We start from the raw sequence: 22580 nt of genomic DNA, 5'->3' as shown, positions 1-22580 counted from the left end.
TTTTAGAAAATAAATTTTATTTTTATGAAATCTATAAAGCAAATAAATCGTGCGTTTAACTCGAGTAAGATACTTGAACGTTTCGGTTTTATTCTTCACCAATTCAAAATTAATTGCTTGTTTCGCAGTGTCATTGTGAATTTACTCGTCTTCTTATTCTTCCTTGATGCATTACTGTGTCGCTTTGTAAGCAACGGTCGCATCGTAGACAAGACCCTCTCGGTTTTCTTATCCAGAGCCGCCTAGAGTTCCGAACGAGCGGCATCTTAACGCGGGCACAACATGGGAGCGACAAAAAAATCTGTCATCTTGGATACACCATTTCGCGGCTTGCTACACGACAAAGAAGTTCGGCGCACGTAAATCTCTTTTAAGTCAGTCTGCGTGCGTCTGTACGTGGCAGCGTGCCGCGAAAGAAGGTGGTTGCGTCACAAACTCCATCTCCTCCGCTCTTTGTCTTTATGCCAGTTTTCCATTTCCTCCCTCTTTTCTTTTTTTTTATCCGCGACATTTTCGCATCCGTCTTCGCTTTCGTCTTCGTCTTCTCTTCCTGTTTTGCGAACGCGCCCAAACGTTGCGGAGAGCGAAGAGATTATAATATGGCTCAAATCGCGTTATAAGAAAATTCGTCAAACTTGCAATTAATTTTTCACAAATTTTCATTGTATATAATTGTCAATATATAAAATTGTAGGTTAATTTAATTTGTCGTTAAATTGTCCTCGCTAGCCTCAAGAAGTCGCTGGTTTAATGTCCGACGCACGGTTGAGCGTAATTACACCGCATCTTTCATGTAACTACTCAGGAACGGTCTGTAAGAGGATTACATTTGTCGGGGCTTGACGGCAGCGGGTCGGACGGACGTTCGCGGAATGATTTCCGCTGGAATTTCAGTGACCCGCGCGATGCAACCGTTTCGGCTATTCGCCCGTTTGTGTGACGAATTACTATTGTGCGCATTTCGACCCCGTCATGCCGGAAGCGCCTGTCTGCCGGCAGGATAGCGGTGCCACTTTATTGCGAAAATCGGTCGCTCCTTTGTATAGCCGATCGCGCATTCCTCCATTTCCCGCGTGACGTTACGATTCTTGCACTCTGACTTTGCACGAGCCACTTCAATAAGACGTTTCCCCGAACGTTTATTTCCTTCTCGATCAAGTAGTAAGTCTCTCTAAACATTCATACCCTCGATCTTTGACGCGAGTTATTTTCTTTTCCTTTTTTTTCTAGCGAGATTAATTTTTTGAAAACATACACAAAGAGGATTCTGGTTCGAGCGAAAGAGAGGAGAGATAGAGCGACGTGTCTATTCCGAGCATTGCATATTGCAGTTTTTGCATAATAATAGTAGGCCATCGTGGCAGCCTATCGATGGCGTATTCGTCGTGTTAGTTCATCGAGGTGTAAACGCTACCTCGAGATAATGCGAGCGCGATAATTTCCATGCAGGTGACTATAAAGCACGGGCTATAGTTACAAGAGCCGCGCGTATAGCGTTCGTATAACGCGATAAAGCTTAAATCTACGCTTACATCTGACGTTATATGTGCAGCGAGGTAAATATTATTTCTCCGTTGCCCTACGAATAACAACGAAAGCACTTTCTGCGCGGTGCGACGTGGATGAAACTCGCGCGATATCGTTTCCTATCGTTCCTCTTCCTATTCCAGGCGAGAGGATGTATTTTCTTTATTTTGGCATGATTGCACCATCTCTCGAGAGTGTCTGCCAATCGTGCGAGCTGTACGAGAAGTGTGTTCGAGGACGAATAAATTGAGGCGGGAGGTAAAGGAATTCGCGTGGCTTTATGAAAGGGTTTCGCCATTTTTCGCAAGAGAGGTGTTGCACGGAAGAAAAGGGAGACGAGCGGTTTTTAAAAGCCATATAAAATTACGACCCGTGAAATCTTTTACGTACAAACGAGATATGCGAGATTAAATTTTCTTATTTAAAATAAGAACGTAGCGCGCAACACTCTCTCCTCCCCGATGCAATGTTAACAAGCGTCCTGTGGCACGGGATAACGTAAAGTCGCCGAGACACGGAGGAAGACTTATGATCCACGACTCACTTTCTTTATCACAAAAAGAGTCGCATATTCTATTATTATGATAAACCGGTTTCGCGCATTGTCCTTTGTCATAGGACATACATGAATCGCGCTCTCGTCGACGCGGATCATCAGGATTTATCCATGCAAATGGACGTCTTCTCGTGGATTAAAGGGTGTAAAGCGTGTCAGGAGAACCCGGACCGTTCATCTTCTCGTTCTCCTGTTGCGAGAACAAACTTTTGGTTTACACACGCTTGTACATTTTCGCAGCTCGCGCGAATATCGGCGAGCTTCTCTGTCTGTTCTCGTCGCGTCGCGACGAGAGCTATTTCTGGATATTCTTGGGAGGATTATTGCGGTGCCGGGAGGCGAGAACGAGCCGAAGTAGACTCCTAAGTCTACTTAATGCTCGAGTTGCCGGTAAATTGTTTAATTATTTCACGCCGCGATGCTTCTCTCTGCGAGGGTTTTTCGAATTGATTATGCACGGGGAAATTTGCGAAAATTATTACCGAGGTATCGCGCTATTTCGATAATAATTACGGCAATGCGTCGATTTGAAGTTTCGCTTCGTCGTTTTTTTCAATTTATCGTTCTTATTATGTATTTTTTTTTTTCACTTTCCTCTGAGCTCGTCATACATTTAACTGTAATCTATATCTGACGTTATTGACGATTCATTTTCTTTCTCCACCTGTATTACAATTGCGATGAATAGAGAATGTCGAGAAATCGCAGAATTATGGAGACAAGGCTATAAGAGTGCATTCGAGTGATTCATCGAGAGTTAACGCATCGCTTCCACTAGACTCCCTCTCTCTAAAGAGAGCATATTTTACGCGTCGTCTGAAATTCCTCTTCTCTCAACGACGAGATACATATTTTCTCTTCGACTCCTATCCTGCGCGCGCGTGCACATCTCCAAGGCGACGAAGAAGCGTCCAGCGTCGCCCGATGCTCCTCTTCCTTTCCTTTCCGACGAGGTTTCCATAGTGCTCCTCCACTTCGATCCTATCGCGCGTCATCTTCTATCCGTGAATATCTGCAGAAGGAATATGTAAATAAGCCGACTGAGATATTCATGCTGCTCCTGTTGTATCCCCGTCCTTACCTCATCGTCCCGATCGTCGTCATCCGCCTCGTGGATAAGTATATTTGCGCGATGCACATGCGACGGTGCACACGACGAACGTGCGCCCTCGTCTATAGAATATTTGGGAATTTTCGCATGTTTCCCAACAATCCTGAAATAGATATCTTTTTACCGACAATTTTACAAATTACCATAACAGGCGTGATCGTTTTTATTTATTTACTTAACGAGAACGAATATCCCTTTGATATAGAGAAAATGATATATAAAAGAATAAAGGGGATATAAAGAGATTGTACGGACTAAAATATTTATAACGCGATCGATCTGAATAACAAATCAAGACTCGCTTACAAGTAACAAGAGACACGGATTTATAACGATTCAATATTTTTTAATACTTTTCGTCGGACATATTTTGACTGTAAATGAAGTATACAGCGCAGTTGGAAAATCGCGCGAATTCGAATTTCAAACGATCACCGCCGCCAAATAATCTACAGTTTCCGTCGAAGGAGAAAATATTGCTTCCTCGGTTTACAGGCGGATAAATCTTCCGACACGTTGACGCCGTGAAAAGCTTATCTCTTATTATTTTCTAAGGTTCCAACAGCGTCGAGACGCGAGGATCGTTACTCGACGAGGAAATGCCTTTATTTCTTCTCCGCGAAGCTTCGAAGTGTATAACGGGAAACGCGGAAAAGTTTCTCTCGATCCCCGCAGACACGATTTCGCCGGGTTGTTTCGTTCGCCACCCCACGTCCGCCGATACGCCCCGCCGTTCTCCCTCCCTGGTTTTACTCGTCATGAAATCGGGCGACCAAATAAAGCACAAACTGTCGTACCTTTCTCGCCGGCTGACGCCGACGACGCGAAAACGAGGGCGTCGCGACGCCGCTAAGGGCTTTCGCGTGTTTCTCGGCTGTCACATTATCGTGACAGTCCACGCGTTGTTGCTACAGATGTCAGGATATCCTCCGCCCTCGGGCGTTCCGGCCGTTCATCCTCCACGTCCGAGTTCCCGCTTTATCCCACGATCGTTATCGTCGAATGAAACAGATACGCTTCGTCTAATGACGAATATCGCGCCGTGCCAGGAACGGCGAAGCGAATATATCTCGATCCGAGAGCCTCGACGTCGCTCAAGAAGATCGATTTCCGCCCGAAGGAAAATTTTGTCCCGAAAATATTTATTTTAATCACGAAGCGAGATATGGCCTTTAAATCGTCGGATTTTGTCGATATTATCTAGAGATGAATCGTTTTAGATTAAAGAATATATATATTTTTTTTTTTAGATTAAAGATATATTTTCGCGGATGATGTTTCTATCTGATTGGTCTATCTGTGCCGGGAACTTGTTTATTTTCAAGGGACGTCATGGGCATGCTGTGATTACGGACTCGGTTACTCCATAGTGGTCAACCGCCATTGTATACCGCGATACTTCGAAAGCTCGATGAACATGCAAGCCGGGTAGCATGCACCGATGCAATAATGCAATAATGTAATAACGCGTCCTGACCTTCATGTAGGCTTACGAAGTTCGGATATTGGTTACCGTGTTAGGACGCGGCTACCGTTATACCGGACGTCGCTCCGTTTAATCCTTTTCGTCATGGGCACTTTGCGAATCCCGTTATTGTTGGCGCGTGGAAACGTTTTATATCCATTAATGGAACGGAACCAGATGCATAAAGTAGAAATGGACATGAAAGAAATCGATCGATAGAAAGATGGACATTTCGTTTGTTTTTTTATTCATTTATTTTTGTCAAATAAATATTTATTTTCAAAATATTTCTAAGCCAAGAGTTTTAAAAATACTTTATATTATGTCATCCGAATTTCTCTATAGAAAATATATAGTTGTAAATTTTTGACAATGATTTTCCATCGAGCGCGTGCTCTACGGATGAAAAGTTATCAATCGTCCCTTCGCTCGCTCGTATTTCAAAAATACTTCGGAATTCGCGCGAGCTGTTTCGACTGCAGTTTATAGCAAACGCGTCGCTTTGAAAGTAAAATTCGGCAGATGGGAGCCGTAAGTCTTTTATGGCATATATTGCGCGAGTCAAGGAGAGTTTCCACCCTGCCGCCCGTCCTCTCTCGATCTCCACAACCGACGTCGTTTCCTCGGAAAATCAGAAAAAGATTACTTATGCTATCCTTAGCTTGGAGTGCACTCTCAGCAGGAGAGTACCCGGGAGTCACAATTCCGAAAGACTAAGAGGATGTATGCTCTATATATAAGGAACATGGGAGATCGGATTGCTACTTTGACACGTGAGCGACCCTTTTGATTTAGAATTATTTCTTTCCATTGCTCCGCTCGTATACTTTTTATTATCTTACGGAAGATTTCTTCACCTATAACCTTTTACTGCATCCCGGAATACTCGATGCGTAATGCACATGAGGAAGGTCATAAATGAGAATCTGTTCATATACCTTTTCATATTTCTCAGCTTTATATATCGTAAAATATTAAAATATCAAGCTATAAATATTAAGATATTTTGAGATATATAAAGATTTGAGAAAAAGTATGATTATATCAAGTCTCGTGCAAATTAGAAATATTGCAACTTCAAGCATTACGATATTCTTAAAAAAGGATGCAGGCGAGGAAGGATAAGTCGACGATTCTCTTTTGACTTTGTAAGGATAAGTGTTCTTTGCCTCGCGATGCTTTTAATAAAGTGATAGGTTTTAACAAAATGATATTGCAATTTACAGAAATTAAATATGTATAATAATGAAAAATTTTCATTTTAAATCTTTAAGAGTATTATTGATTTTTTTCATAAATTTTCCCGAAACGTTACGACGATACTTTCTTCTTACTTTTTACTATACTATAGAGAACTTTTTAGAAAGAAAAAAAGAGCGAATGGTAGTTTCGTTGATGAAAATTAGTTGATGATTTTATGGCTACTTTCCAACCGCTGTTGAGTTTCTTAGCGTGCTTGAAAGAATTAGAAAAATTCTTCCTTAACAGGACCAACTTCCATTTTAATCTAAATTTATTGCACGCTAATAACTATATTTTTTTAGAAAATATATCTTATCGTAAGAGGGATTTTGTATGCGATAAATTTAAGAGAAGAAATCCGATTGGACGGAAATCTCGAAACTCGGGACTTTAAGTTAAATATATTTTTTTAAGCTTAATATTCGAACTTTTTCGTTTAAAATCCATATTTCCATATATGCACGTTGTATATGCATATATTTCCCTCGTCTTTTCCCAAAACTTTTATTCTCTCTGATATCTTTTTTCAACGAGAGATGAAATCGATTGTCCGATATCTTCTTTAAATCTCCCTTGTATTTTTTTTTTATTGAGAACTTGGACAATAATTCGAACAGTTTAAATCCGGAAAAAGAAGAAGATTCTGTAGATCTTCTTTTACTTATTCTATGAAATTGTTTTCGGTGTTTGCGAAAAATCTTCAAGAAAGTGGAAGGGCTTAAAGACATGAATGCATGATTATCTTAGTGTTTCTTTTTTCATACAAACTTTATTATTTTCTATACCTCTTGTATCTTACTGTATTCTTGCTTTCGAGATTTCTTTTTCTTCCACCAATTGCGCGAAGTATACACGCTTCAATGTAATGCAATATCTAGTACTAATTTACTATTATGCAATATCTAGTACTAATTTACTATTATGTTTATAAAAAATATTCAATCACGTTATTGCATTTGCATCGAGGACAATCCGATAATGTGTATCAAGGATGTCATTTTCTGGATAACATCTCGACGCGAAGCGAGAATCATCGGAAAAATTTACGGATAACGCACGTGCAAGAGGGCTGCATGAATTGCGGTAATTTCTACTTCTCCGAGCTATCGATTCCTGCAACTCATTGCACGTGCAACCGCAATCTTACAGTCTTCGAGGAATTACAATTGCGCAGTCCGCAATTCTTACGCGGTGTGAGACTGGTCCAACCGACTTCCCAATCCGCTTTCCTCGTGCTTTACGTGCTTTACATGCGTGACCGCCACGCGGATATATCCTTCGTGTCGTAAAAAAAAGATTCGCATCGAAAGCAACCACCGTGAAACGGCCGTACAATAGATCTCTATCGCATCCGGTCGGAAGCGGACGTCGAGGCCGAAACAAGAGCGTCGACCGATGACGATATTCGAGCGAGTTGTATCGTACGTAACACGTTATGTCAATCTTGTCGTTTAGATACGCCTTATCAGTTCGGTCGCGATTCTAAATGAACGAAATACCAATTAAAGTTTTAATCGTCGAATAAATATGCCACGATTAAAAAATTCTCCACGCGAAAATAATCTGTATTTAAGTAATGTTTATAACTTTGTTATTAATTTTCTCTCTTTTTAAGATTTAAGATAAAAAATTGTTTAGCTTTTCTCGGATTTGCTTCTACTTCTTTCGAAAGTTTCAATTTTATCGCGAATATATTTTCGCATTTTAATCGGAGAATGCGCGGTAAACGTGCCCAAGTTTTCGTGCTTTGGTAGAATTCAGAACTTCAGACGATGGACACTTAGGTGTACCTTGACCTCAGCCTTGAAGCCGCGGAATGCACAAGAGTGGCTCGCCTCGCAATGTGACGTTCCCGCTTTATACGCTGCGCGACCACGTGCAAGTTGGTCGTTGCACTCTCCTCTTCTTTCTTTCGTCTTCTCTGTCGCTTCGAGAGTCTTGTATCTTCGTCGCACGCTCAATCCGATACTCTCGTAGATTCTTGTAGAGCTTCTTCCTATCTCCTCGATCGACGGATGTAGTCCCTTGTGAAAAGCTTTCAGATTAATTGGCCGAAACGAAGATTTGATTCGGTACACGAGCATCATATTTATTCGAGCGATTTCTCGAGTGCATAAAGGATTTTAATTAGAAATCTTTTTTAGCTACAAGAATGTATCGCGCGATGTGAAATGAAAGTTGGAGGATATTATTTGAGCAGCACGCGCGATTAATGCCCCGGATGGAGAGATCTCCTTGGCAATATGAGATAGCTCGAGGTAGCGCATTTAATCGAGACGGCGTTTTCTTCGTCTCGGTGAGAGAAGAATGCGTCCCTCCCCCCTCCTCTCTCTCTCGGGACACATAGACTAGTCGGCTATTCGTTTCTTCTCTCGACGTAAGAAGTATGGGGAAGGAGTATAAGTAGTAAAAGAAACCGGCTGCCCTTGTCCTTGCTTAACCACGCTTGGCATTCAGACATTCTCTCGGCGAGCGACTCTTCTGTGACGCTTCAGCGATTTACTCCGTACTTTCTCTACGAGTGAGAAAGAAAATTACGCGATTCGAAAACATACGAAAAATATGTGATGCTTTTGGAAATGTGGAATAAAAATTGCGATGAATTATCGGCGCGATCAAACGATTGATTTATGTGACAGGAATACATCGTGCAACCTCACTTTTGGAGTTTCAGTGAACTGAAACTTTGACATGTTGCGATAAATCCTATGAATCGCTATGTATGTGCATTCATTATAAAAATTCCGATCGTATATGTACGAGGATCTGGGTCATTTTTCTACACATTTGCAAAACATTTGGAAAAATTTGTTCGAATAGAAAATATGTAGAAATGTTTCTGCATTGAATAAATGTTTTGAATAAATAATCAATTCATTTATTGCTATATTCATTTCTTGCTCTCCACACGTATCAATAAACGATACAGAATAAACGATATAGAAAATACTGAATGGAATTTATTTCAAAATTTTTATACATTTATTCCGCTTTTATCTCTTCTACCAGTAACATGTGTATCCTAAAAATCAAAAATTATATCATAACATTATCATCACGTTTCATACATTTTAATAATATTTTCCGGTCCATGAATCTCTGATAATTATATCTCGGACGAGGACTCGGATGTCATCAGCAAACAGGTACCGAAACAGCGCGTGCGGAGTAATAAAACAATTTCATAGTAATCCAAAGTTGCCGAATGGACGATGCCTGTGATTCCCTGTCTCTCCGTATCTCCGAATTCAACAGGTTGCAGCTGGTGACTGGAGAAGCCGCCTCCTCCTCGTTCTTCTTTTGCTCGCTTCATTCCTTCCTTCCTTCCTTCCTGCTTGCCTCCATTCCTTCCTTCGTTACTTTTTCTCATTTTCAATTAACTAAACGCGATAAACCTATTCTTCTGCAGTTTCTCTCATGTCGTAGGCAATACGCATGCTAATTACGCCTATGCAATCGCTTATCACTCGTCGCACGCATTTGTTTGCGAAAGCGAGATTGTAAAACGCGCCGAATAATGTCTGTTGTAAATTTACGACGTCCGACAATGTTTTACGATTTCTCCTCGTGAAGAATTAGACTCGTGATTATTATCGCGGCTCTGGGTAAGTTTCTTGCGAACAATTCACGGTCACGGAATCGGCCGGAAAAGGAATAAAAGTAGAGAAGAATGAAGAATCGGGTTGCATTTCCTGCCGACTTGCAACGGACCGTGATGGTCAGAGCTTAAGTCCGCCGCGCGGTTCTTGATCCCTTTAATTCTCTCCTTTTATTTTTATCACGACTTTATTCACTTAGCTCTCTCAGAGAGTATCTTTTGTGCGATTATTGAGACGATTTTTATTGGGCTCGATTTTAAAACAATTTCAGGGACGAATCAAACCGATATCGAAATATATTTTTACACTAAAGTGTAATCAAGTACTAAGATGTTATTATATAGCAGTAACTCCTTATCTTTCTCTTTGCAGGTAAGAATTCCAGACCTTTCGAATTTTCGTCCGTTCCCTACAGCACCGTTTCCGGTGGTAAGTTTGACTCACATCATATACACGCTCATGCAATCTTGAAAAATATATTAAGATATTATATAAGTAAAATCGCACATATATTATATAAGAATCACGCACTCACGTTTAGATGTTTTGAATTACTCTGCTTATCACATACACAATTGCGAATTATGGTTTGGAGAAAGTTCCTTAAAATTTGAATTGATCCGGCCAATTACGAGCCGCGGCCGGAAAGTCCTTAAGTCGAATCGAGAGCGTTATCGAGCTATGCAAATTTTATCGCGCGCTTCCATTTCTCGTACGGCGAAGGCGAAACAAATGTCGCGCCGTTACGTGCTTCCGTTCGACTACGTGACCATCTTATTGCTGCGTTACGACATTTATTTTATTGTTCTTTCACATGCGCGCCGGCTCTCGAGCGTGCGCTCGTAACACCGTGGCCGAATAAGTAGTGCTTCCGCGATCGTAAAGGTACGGGGGAATAGGTTGAGCGAAGGCCATCGACAACGGCGATAACTGTAATCTCGCCCCCCTCTCTCTACCAAACCTTTTATTTCTATTTACAGTATTTATTGACAGATAATATCGTTATCGAGGCGCGTCTGCCTACCTGCTTATGCACTACGTTGTCGACTTTAATTTAACGTACTTGACGTAAAAACACAAATTTTTAATAATTATAAATTTTTATAATAATTTTATAATAAATACCAAACTAAAAAAAACTATAAATTTGTATAATAATTTTAATAATGAATATCGTATTTATAACAATCGCGATATATAGACAATTGGGCGTCGGAAATTTTTCGAGATCAGCGCTCGAGATTCTTCCCTCGATGTTTAATGCCTTCGATATTTTTCTGCTCGATTTTGTATGGCTTGTGGAAAGATGCCAAGATGCACGGCGAGTTATGCGAAGAATTGGCGAGCCACGAGAGAGGCAGCGAGCTGACGGATAATTGCTCACGATCTCCGGATCGCGCGAGGGTCGTCGTTGCAATTTAAACGGATTTATGGTACTCTCGGTACCTTTAACTTAGCCGTTCCCTTAGGCATCGAATTTTCGTAACCACTTGCTTGTGTGCGAGCTGCTACTGCAGTAGACGCTCACACGAACTTTTCTGTCACGGTCGATCGTGTAGCTTCACGCTTTGGTAGATCGAAGGAGGCCTCGCTAAGGGGGAAAGAGAGGGAGTCGGAAAATTTTCGGGCCGTTTATCACGAGTCTTCGGATGCTCCACCATTTTCGATATTTATATTGTAGGCAGTCCGACCCGCACGAAGTTAAACTGCATTTGGACGGCACGCGAGAAGTGTTTTACCGATTCCAAGTCTTCCCAAAAGAGCGATATCGCGCAAAGCTAAGAAGATAACGATCACGAGAACTTGAATGACTCGATCTTCCTTCCCCTAAGTGAGATTTCAATAGTTAATCGTTAAACGTGTCTCAAGTACGTCTGGCACGATCTATGTTTCCTGCAAGTCGGATTAACCGTTCGAAAAGATAGGCTATTCTCTTCCAACTTGATTATTTTAGAGACGTTCTAAACTAGCGTAAATTCGAAAAGCGATGGCATTGATTATTAATTTAAATCAATCAGTTTGCTCGCTTAATTCTTCTTAATTCTTATCGTAAACGTTTCAGAGCAATCGTATCATCGTAAACATTTCCTTGTCGCGAAAACTACGGTTGCTGCGTGTCGGAATTTCATACTTGCCAACTTCTAATCACTTTAACGACGTTAAATTTGAAATCGGAGAACTATTAAGAGCAGCAACTGCCAGATCCGGGCGCCGCTTTAGTAGAATAAAGCGCTCGCTCTCCGCTAGTTTCAGCTTCGTCGGGAAAGGAGCAACTCGAAGACGGGTCATTGTTCTGCATTCGATAATCGTCTTCGGAGTGCCGTCGAAGCTTCGTGTTTACCCATGCTTCGAAAGTCCGTAGCGATCTTTTCTTAGTAGACTAAAGCGAAGTCTGTTAGAGCGGCACTAATCTGACGGCGATGGAGAAGCGAAGTTTCCGAGTCTCATTCAACTTGACTCGCAACTCTTCGGCTTACTCGTCAAAATTCCAAGCATCACTTTCATCAGGCACGGTTATTTCAATCTATCAATATCGACAATACTACCTGATTGCGAACTTGATATACAGACCGGGGCAACAATATCTCGCCGCCATCGATTTTTCTTCCTCATCGACAATCTTCTTACTTTGTCTAACAATTTCAAGCGAAATTTTGACGTGCGATATAAATTGTTGAGACACAACAATAATGATTTATCTAATATTTACGAAATGCATAAATATTAGCTATAAACGTTCGTCGACTTGTGCTGGATATCCGTCTATTATCGTGACATAACGTCGACAGATAAATCTCTCGGTCCTCTCTCGGCGGCTCTTATAGTTTCTGCTCCTTTCTCGTGAGATTTCGAGCGCGAACGTCGCCGACGGGACGCAAACAGTTTCCGCTTCTCCGTGAGAAATTCGCGGCATTATCATGAGCAAATTTGACTTTCCGCTCTTCCGCCCCCGAAGATTCGCCGCCCCTCGAGGGGCTCTCACGCCCGCATAACCGACGGCGCGCGGCGGGTGGTCTCCGGAGAGACCAAACCGCCACGTGCATCCTGCTTTTCAGCATCCGCTCGGTAACCCGCCGCGAGATCGACTATGCATTAGACGAATTCTGGCGGTCTCCGCGTCTGAATCCCGAGAATTCCGTGCGACGGATGAACGTTTGATACTGGATTAGCTCCGCCGAAAGTCTCGGTCGCCAACTATTTACAACTGTTTCAAAATCGACGAGACCAAACGTTTTTTCGACGGTTAAGGCAATCGTCTTAAAACGCGTACCGCGAAGCTTGCGTTTTGATAAATTTTTTGATAAATTTTTCGTCGACATTTTCGTGACGCGCGGACTATCGAGGAAAAATCCCTGACTTTTCCGACAGTCAATTTTTATCATTCATCACATGCATGAGATATGGTAAACCGTGTTCCTATTCAGCCGAAGCTATTCGGCGCATATTCAACGCGTCATACCTTTCGTTTCGTCCACCGGAAGACAAGCGCAATCTCTCGTAGTCGATTCAACGAAGGGAGAGAAGGGAGGAGTTGCCTCTCTTCGGTGCTTTTATTCGCGCGTTCCAAGAGATGCCAAAGCTTTTATTTTCTCTCTTTCTCTCCTTCCTTCTCTCCTCTCTCTCGATACCTTGCATGTCGCGAAAGTCGAGGAAATTCACGCTCGAAGGTGCATCCTCGAACAGAGTTTCCCGGAGAACGTCTCCGCCTTTCGTTTCTCGCGCCCTCCACCTCCCCGAGCGAGCCCGGAGTAGATCGGGGGTTGGAAATTTACGCGCCACGGATTTCGCTCCTCGTTTGCCCTTCGGTCCTACGGAAGTCGAAGGTCGCTCGAGCGTACGGGGCGGATCGAGATATCTCGATTAGATATCTCGACCTCCGTTATTCCGGTCGAACGGAAAGCGAATCTTCTTTCCAGAGATCTATCTGTCGCCTTGATAACGTCCTCCTTTTTACGTGGCATCTCCCCACGTCGAACTTTTTCGTCTATACTTTTATAATCTTATTTATGAAATATCGAGTCTTTTCTTTATATCGCGTTATATCTCACTGCTTTATAATTTTCTTGTTAAAAAGGAAAAAAGATTCTTGTTTTTAATTAAATTTTTCATGAATTTTTGTTCATATGGGGCGTGCTAAAAAATTCCCATAATCAGCTGATAAAGAAGAAGAAATCGATCTTCTGCACACAAATGACAAATGAATAATAATTTAAATAAAGTTGTTTTTTTCTAATTATTCATTGATCTTTCATAAATTAAAACATTATTATTATCTAAGGTCTTAATAGACATTAATAAAACATAGAAAAAATTAAAGCATTTTAATGCCGAAATAAAAATATATTGATAGATTTTTTGGAAATATAATATTCTTTGAAAATGAAGTAAAAAAAATATATACTGAAGAAATAAAGCTATTTAGACACAATTGTACGCACACAAAGTTACGAAAACTTACTCTCATTAAAAAGTTCATTCATGAATATTCTCGTATAATTTTTGATATTTTTAAATCGTCAAAAATATAGCTGACTTTCCATTTACATTGTAATAAAAACATATCCCGCAATAGTGTTATCAGTGTGAGATTCCACAATGTCACTTAAATTATAAAAGATTTCTCGTACATCAAAATGTGTTCCTAAAGTTATCTTAAATATATATAAAAAAGAGAAAATTTCGAGATTGAGTTAAAATTTGCTTCAATTACGTTTGATCGAGTGGCACTTTCGCCCGTCTCATTCTCGATTCGTTTCTCCCTTTCGGAGTATCACGTAGAATCATCCCACTCAAACCCCTCTCCTCTCCCCGCGAGACATATCCGACGTAATTTCGAGAATGGAACGCGTTGTTAAAAATTAAACGGATGACGTGGGATTGCGCACGTTTGCCGGACGAACACCGAGATCTGGAGAAAAAGAGAGGGGGAGAGAGAGAGAGAGAAATAGACGCGAAGCTCCATCGCGTGGTTTAAGGGTCGGGGATTGATCGTGCAAACGCGATTAGGCTTCCTAGGTCCCACTGTCCATTCTCCAGGCCTATCCGGCTGGAAGTGATTCCGGTCCGAATGGGGCAACATGAAATGCCACGTCTCTCGGGGATAAACCCTCCAATGACGTGGTCATGCCGTACCATCCACTCTTCTCTCTTCTCTCTTACCCTCGCGCTTTTCTCTTCCTCCCCCGTCCTCTTGTTTTCCCTTGACTCGGCTACTGTGGAATTTCAAGAATCATCGTGAAACGTGCACGGAAGTCCGAAGTGGTTCGGCAACGAATGCTCCTTCCCGGGGCGGCACAAAAATAGGATCAAGATCCTTAATCGTTGTCGAGAAAATTCCCTTTTCTAGGAAATAACGCGCGGATTGTCCCGACGCGTTAATTAAAGATTATGATTCGCAGTTGATCGGGATGCTCTCGACATTGGAGGATAATAATTTGATCATATTTACATCTCGGAATTAATTCGGCCTTTCTAAGATAAAAATTGCAAGAATGAAGAATTTTATTTTCAGAGATGTCTCTCTCGAGAGGGAGTCTGCTATTAATTAATTTTCTGCAAATTTATCTCGTATTTTATTTTTGCTTCCTTCGTTATATATTATCGTAAAATAACGACAAAAGTTTTTCTTTGTTTATGTTTTACTCGAGCGACTAATTTGTGTTAGCTGTGGGAGTTGGTCGAATTTTCTAAAATCTACGCTTCCGCGGTCGCTGTACTTTTGGATAATGTATATTTTGGTTCGATCGATTTGATTCGATTTTCCCCGGCGTTCCTGGACCATTTCGTGATTCCTCTAATGGACTTTTAGAGAATTGGAGCATGTGTCACGTAGAAAGCTCATATTAATATTGCTCTTCCGTCTCCATCTCGACCTTTCCTAAGGAAGTCCCAAGAGTGCCCGAAGGTACCGCGTTGGTAAGTGCGATATTTACTTTAGAATCTTGTTTCAGAAATTCCCCCCTGCGCCAGTCTTACTTAGCAAATTGATCTTTTAATTTCGTAATTGCCGACCCTTACGGCAATCGCGCAACACTTTCAAGTGTCGCCATTTCTATGCACAATTTATTTTGAATCAACTTAACATGTACACTATTTATCTTGCAATGCCAAGAGGAAAGTTTCGGTTATATTTCAGGCCAAGTTTATATGAGAAAATTATAGTATATCTTTCTTTCCAGAAAATTACAACTAATTCGACTTAAATTGCAACGCACACGAGTAAATTATGAAAATATCTCATCTCATTTAGCATTATTTATCAAAACGTTTGCAAAAGTTCTTCGTTCAAGTTATCATTGCACGTTTGCATATAATGTGCGTTTGTCGCAATCCTTTGTAATTACGATTAACATTGCGCGGTATCAGAGATCAGTCGAACGGCGATTGCATTCCTCGTTGCTGAAATCTTCTCGTGCCGTGTCGGATGTTTCGGGACTCACAAAATAGCCTGCGGAAATGCGGAATACAATGTTTCGAGCCTGTGCGCTTGGTCATTAACCTTCCCAAACGAAGTTCCGCACAACTCGCCGCATTCTCTCTCTCTCTCTCCACCTTTCCTTCCCCTATCTCCCTCTTCTCTTCCGACTACAAAACGCGAGACCTGACACTCGCGGCGTCTATCCTCCCTTGGTTCTTGTCCGCGCGCTTGCCCCTTTGGCAAGAGAGATGCATGAAATGCTCGCATGAAATCTCGTTGAATACTTGGCAACGCTATATCGTTCGCCTAACGGCGGTGCTCCGTTTCAACGATACGGCCGCGTCTGTTCATGTCCGATCCGCAACTACTTTGGCTTGTCGCTCAAACATTACGGTTTGATACCAGTTGACGCGATAACAATTTAATAGAGACACAAAGACGTAGTTGGCTCAAAATTTGTAATTTTTTGCCGAAATAATCTATTTATAAAGCGTACGATATTTTTTTCGATTGCGCACCACATAACTGTATGAAACGCGATGTTGAAGAAACAATGTTGAAAAATACAATGTTAAAAAAAAAAACGATTTCCTCGCGCTTCGGTGAAATTCCGAAATTGCGCCAATGGTGGTGATTTGATATCACGGACTATTAAACGCGTCGGAGAAATTTTGGAGCTTACTACAATTTACTTCGCGAAACTACGATTACTTTCGGGAAGTAAATGCTTGGTCGTATAACCGGGGCTCGACATCGCGGCCAGAGTATCGTATAAACGTTCATCTTGACCAATAGGTATTTGTCTCTTCTCCCCTTCTGGCCAAGTTACACGGTGATAAACCGGAGATCACGCCGGGACAATGGCCGTCCTTTATGACGACCCTGGATCGCGGAATATCCGCGCGTTATATCGGAGGTATCGTGCGTACTTACAGCAGTTTGAGATTGTCCGAGATACTTGCCAATAACGTGGAAATTACATGCCAGCTACTAGGCATTTATACTCGAGCGACAAGATTGTTCTTACACGCTCGTTCCCCATCGTCGAGACAATAACGGGAGCGATTAACAAAATGTATCACGCGTCACTAAACTGTTATGTACATATTATATAACTTACATAAATTGGATAATGTACATTGCGCGCAAATTATAATATTTTATATAATATATAATGTATAATATATAATATATAATATATATAATATTCATTACGGAGACATCCCGCAACGCTGGCCATTAAATTTTCAACACTTATTATTATTACGCTCATTATTCATTCGTAATACAGTTTACGTTATATTTATCATGCAGATTCATTATCGTCGCTTTGATGTAGCGCCGTGGTAAATGTATGCGAAAATGCACGCTTTTCGTATTGAATTACATTATAACGCAAAGCAAGACGATGCCGCGGCTCTCGCATCCATCGATCAGTTTGTCGAGTCTCTCTCTCTGACGAGATTTCTCGACGCGCGACGATTCGAATGCACTGCGTGCATTCCGACGACGAAGCCACTGAAAACGAAACCAAAGATAAATAGTCTCCGCGGAGAGTGTAACGTCGTGTAACGAGAATTAAAATAAAAGCGAAACAGACGGCGAGCGATTGTCGCGATGGTCTTTTTACCGGACAAAGTGGACATCGTGATTCTCTTTATTTTCCTCGGGACCGAAACCACGAGAGCGCGAGAGTGTGCTGTGTGGGTGTACTTGCGTGCGCGCGCGACACACACACACACACACGTACGCGCGCACGTGAGCGAGCGCAGGTCGGTTTTAATTAGAGAGCCTGCACCCTGTATTCGAGGACCGAAGCAGGCTCCCTTCGATTAAATTATTAATTAATGTTCTCCTAGAAATACCACACCGTGTCGGCGCACATATACACGCGCGCGTAGGCTCGCACGCGATTCCTAACCGAGAGAATGATAAAGGAGCGCCGCTCGGCTGATGGACAAGGGACGGTGCAATTTTACGTACGTGTTTGTGTTACGTATGTGTGTGCGCACATAATCTATGTCGCGCCATACATCAACGGCCGTGACTATGTGTCATGGACCTGGATCACAAGCCGATCTCGGCCGTTATAATACTGCGTTCATGATGGACACGCCAGGGTTAGCGAAGGATACAAGTGTTTGATGTTTCACATGGATTCTCGTTCATTTTGCTTTATTTTAGAGCGATTAGAAGGCAAATAATTCAGAAATATCTCGGGAGAGGGAGATATTACTGAATTATTTGCCTTCTAATCGCTCTAAAATAAAGCAAAAAAAAATAAAGCAAAAAGGGGGCTAACGTACTAATTCTGAAATAATTGATGTACTTTTTAATATTAAAATAAGATTGAAATGCATAAAGATATTTTATTATTTATACACACACACACACACGAAAATAATTGGATGATGATAAAATATAAACGCGTAAGAATAAACTCGATGGTCATAAAAATAAATTATTTTCTTCATTAAATTAACGAAGATTTGAAATGTTTGTTAAAAAGAAAAATTCGACATTTAAATATTAATACATATAATGTCGAAGTAATACATTTTCCGACAAGATAAATCTTAAAAAAAAACGATATTATATAATATGAATCTTTTCGCAATGAAATAAATTCTGAACGACCCAGGAAAACAAACCGGAGAGAGCAAAGAATGGCAATGAGATGGCAAGGCAGGAGAACGGAAAGGATTAACGCACATGAAAGTGCCCGTAGCGATTGTCGAATCAATTAAGCCTGTCTCATTATAAAGGCTGCTTTTAGGACAGGGGGGAAAGGTGCGGAGAAGGGGGAAAACGAGGGGCTTTGTTGCGGCGGTTATGGCCGCGCGACCATAGAACTGCGTCTGCAATGGATCAGTTTTATGGGCGCGCGTAGGACGACGCGACGCCGACGCGCTCTTCCGCGGTCCGCAAAGCCGGCCGCAAAGTTCGTCAAAGTGCATTGTGTCGCGGGACACGGACGGATGGACGCGTCGGTGATTCCGAGGACCGCAGAGCGCGTTCCATGGAATTATCGGTACTTCGTGCCGAATGGATTTCGGAGCGAAATCGAAGGTCGTGCGGTGAGCGTCGCTCGACCGACCGACAATCTCGGTCAACTGGCTCGCTCGAGCAATTTACGCGGTAATTTTGGGTATAACGCGAGTGAAAAGAAAAGGTCGATCGAGACGGTTTAATGTAAATGACGCGATAATCGCGAAATGATGAGTCCCCATCAATGGAATCGCGTTTCGAACGGTTTCACGCTCGATTTACGCCGATTGAATGTGGCAGGCGCCATAATGAATAATAAATGCTAATTAATGTCTGTAACGCTCGTTTACAACTCCTGCCATAAATGTCTAATCAAGGGGCAAACTTCGGCCATCTCCGGCAGCCTAGACTCCGCTCTTCTTAAGCTGTCGAGTTAGTTTCCGGGGTAGTTTCCAGCATTCTGCGTTTAGTTCTCCGCCTCGCTACCTCTTTCCCTGGCCTGTTCTATCCGAGGGTCTTCTCCCTCTCTTTCTCCTCTCTCGCCCTTCGCCTACTTTCGTTCGACCCTCCAGTTCTATCGGCTTTTGCCGTCCTTCCCTTTCGTCATATTTCTAAGTAAATTTCGTAGTATAATTAACGTTTAATAGTCGCCGTCCCTCGTCGACCGCCGGGCGATTCACGAGCGGGAACGATCCCTTCAAACTCAAGTCCGACCCCCGTCTTTTCGCATGACGGATTAGCCGACCCAAACAACAGTTCGCGCTTAACGATTTGTCCGACTGATAAACCAAATGCTGGCACGCCAATAGCGGCAGCGACTCGTTGGTCGCGGAATTTTCCGCGGAAAATCTTAAGAGATTCTTTTTCTCGTCGCGGCTTCGCCCTCGCGCCTCGTCTCGCTCGCCTCGATGTGAGAAATCCTCCGATCCGACGCAATTGTAACAAATGTACATCGTCACGCGGAAGGGAAGAGCCTTCCTTTCGTCGCTTTCGAAAAATGCAGCGCACGTTTCCGTTACGAGATAGAAAATATATCTCGCGGCCCGGTGAGCGCGAGGAGACATCTGCCGCTTTCGCTGTCCGTTCGCCTCGTCGACAGGGATAACGAGTTTCCTCCGCGAAAGCTTCGTCCTTTCGCCACCTCCTCCGCCTATCATTTTTCTCCCTCCCTTTCTTTCATCCCTCCTCCTTCGTTTCTCTTCTGTGTACGCACGAATCTCGCGGAGATCCCCGCAAATCCGGAGATCCGGAGATGTATGCCGTGTGTGACGTATTCGAGGCGCTTCGCCGCGACACGATCAGGGATCCCCGCTGTTTGTTCGCGTTTATCGAATCCATCGGGCGTTCTTGTCGTCCTTATGTAATCGACTTATAACCGTGAGACGTCGCTCCGGCGCTTTTGAAGGCGGGACTTTTTTTCAATGGCGAAATTTATATAACGTAAGTGTAGTATTATACGTCACTTTTATGCCATTCATATAAAATATGACAGAAAAGTACGTTTTTTCGAATCATAAATATTTGTGACTTAAAAATTGCAAAATTCTTTGTTGCTTATTTCTACCGATCGTATTCTTTATAAATTTCATTAATTTCGCGAGCCTATTTCCGGGACAAATCCCGCACGCGAGATATCGAAAAAAGCCCGCGGAGGATTAGATATTCCCGCCGCTACCTTTTTCCCGGCCGCGAAATTCTCCCGCCTACTCCGCAAGCGTCTCGAGACCGGCATCGGGTAATCGACTCTGGCGGGTCCCAGGGGACGACCCAACCATCCAATAAGGATCCGCTTATCGTCGAAATAGGAGGAGAGAGGACCATTTGTAAATCGAGACGACGCTGGTTCGCTTTTGATTAATCGACGCTCGCGTCGACGTCGATTAACCGTTTAACCGCTCTCCGCCGGGATACCACGGGGTATCTCGTTTCACCTTTCCCGATTCTTTCGATTCCAGCCCCGGACTTGTATCATCTCTCCTCGCACGTTCCCGCGGGGAATACCATCAGGAGCGCGGAAAAAAGGAAAAGAGAGCAAGATAGAGGCTATAGGGACGAGGCCAGGAGCTTCTATTATTTTTCAATTGCCCGGCCGAGCGAACACGAGGTGGGATTCCGGTATCCCGGGTGTAATTGGAGTCGGCTTTGTGCAGCGGCGAGCGTAACCGCGGCGAAATAAGACGGAGAAACGAAGAGATAAAGAATGGAATACTGTGTCCTGGATCGGACGCTCCCAGCTGGACGAACGGAAGGATTTCCAGGAGGAATGGCCAGAGCGCGACGTGAGTGGCGTAACGTAAGACGCGCGCGGACGAGAAAGAGCGAACAGGGAAAGGGAGGAAGAGCGGTAAAACGAAATATGCATGTATGGTACGCGCCGGACGAGGCGAGACAAAATGAGACAAGACAAGACACTGGCCAGCGTGATCGATCCCGATCCGGGTGCTCGGTGGTCTGGTCGATGGTGCGAAATTATTCATGACTCACCGCGCGCTCGCCGTCCCCTTTACGCCCCCTTTTCCTCGTCGTTCTGTATTATTTAGCGTTTAATTTTATGCCGGCCGAATCGAACCACGCTGTGCGATATACGGACCGGTAAAATCTCTCGGGAGGAGGAAGATCGAAGCTCCAAAACCGTTCGCGAACACGATGGTCGGAAAATGAAAAGCGATCCATGATGACTCGGACGAGATATAAAAACAGCCGCCTTCTCACGAAACATGAAAACAAAATTCTATTAAACTGCCGCAAGGCGCGTCCCCGATTCCGAGGGGATAGTCGCGGTCGCGGCCGACTTTCGCCGCGAGTTTAATTAAACTCTCCGTTACCTACATTTTGCACGGCACGCGGATGCGAAAGCGCATTGTTAGTGTAACGCTAGCGCGGCGGTGGAGACAATTGGCGATCGTGTATCGCCGTTGCCAACCAGCCCGGGGAAGTCGATTTCCTGGCGCTGGAGTTTCTCCCTTCATCCACCTCCTTCCTCGGCCTCTCTCTCTCCTTTTCGCACAACGCTCATTCTTTCCTTTATCTGGCGAGGCCGCGTAGGGAAGCGACATCTCTCTCTCTCTCTCTCTCTCTCTCTCTCTCTCTCTCTCTCTCTCTCTCCTCGCTTCAACTCGCTCTCGTATCTCTTTCTCTCGTTAGCGATACGAGGCCAGATACGAGATGCCGCCATTGTGAGGGAGGACTCCAACCCCGCGTTTAAAGCTCGATTCAAGTTGTAAGGGGATGATTGCGGCCCGTATTCGTTACGGCACGGTTAAATATTCGATTGAGATTTCGATTGATAAGAGATTTCACGAGAGTGTGAGAACCTGGCAGAATTAAATCGATCGTCACCTTTTCAAGACACACTTAGCGCCGCGTATCGATTTTTTTTTTTCAAGACACGTGAGAGAATAAATCGAGTCGTAGATTAACTGCATAGTAAAATTCAGGTTACATGCTGTGACGCAAGATACACACACGCACGCACATCCTTTTTTTTCCAATGAGAACTTGCGTGTACATATATAATGTAAGCGGAGTGAACTGTCTTTCACGTGACGAACAAAACTGCATGTTGATAATAACAATCGCTGTCATGAATAATTGAACATCTAATACGTCATTTTGATTAAATTTCATTCGCGCCGTTATGAAATTGCGTTTCGTAAACACTGAATTAAATAGCA

General features: G+C 43.0%; 1 protein-coding gene across 5 annotated transcripts in view; it reads left to right on the top strand.

Moving 5' to 3' along the window:
* The window catches only part of LOC105256683 (polypyrimidine tract-binding protein 1), a 360732-nt gene that overhangs the window by 183892 nt on the left and 154260 nt on the right, over nt 1-22580 (top strand). For 3 of the 5 annotated variants that reach the window (XM_025413633.1, XM_025413634.1, XM_011266821.3), the window contains one exon: nt 9873-9929. The exons of the other annotated variants lie outside the window; for them this stretch is intronic. In XM_025413633.1, coding sequence (XP_025269418.1) covers nt 9873-9929 — 57 coding nt within the window. The remainder of the gene's footprint in view (nt 1-9872; nt 9930-22580) is intronic. 5 annotated transcript variants of the gene reach the window in all.

Source organism: Camponotus floridanus, unplaced genomic scaffold (assembly GCF_003227725.1).
Source record: "Camponotus floridanus strain SB8 unplaced genomic scaffold, Cflo_v7.5 scaffold7, whole genome shotgun sequence".
Taxonomy (NCBI): domain Eukaryota; kingdom Metazoa; phylum Arthropoda; class Insecta; order Hymenoptera; family Formicidae; genus Camponotus; species Camponotus floridanus.
Note: the sequence above shows the minus strand (reverse complement) of the source record. Positions and strands in the feature narration are given on the sequence as shown.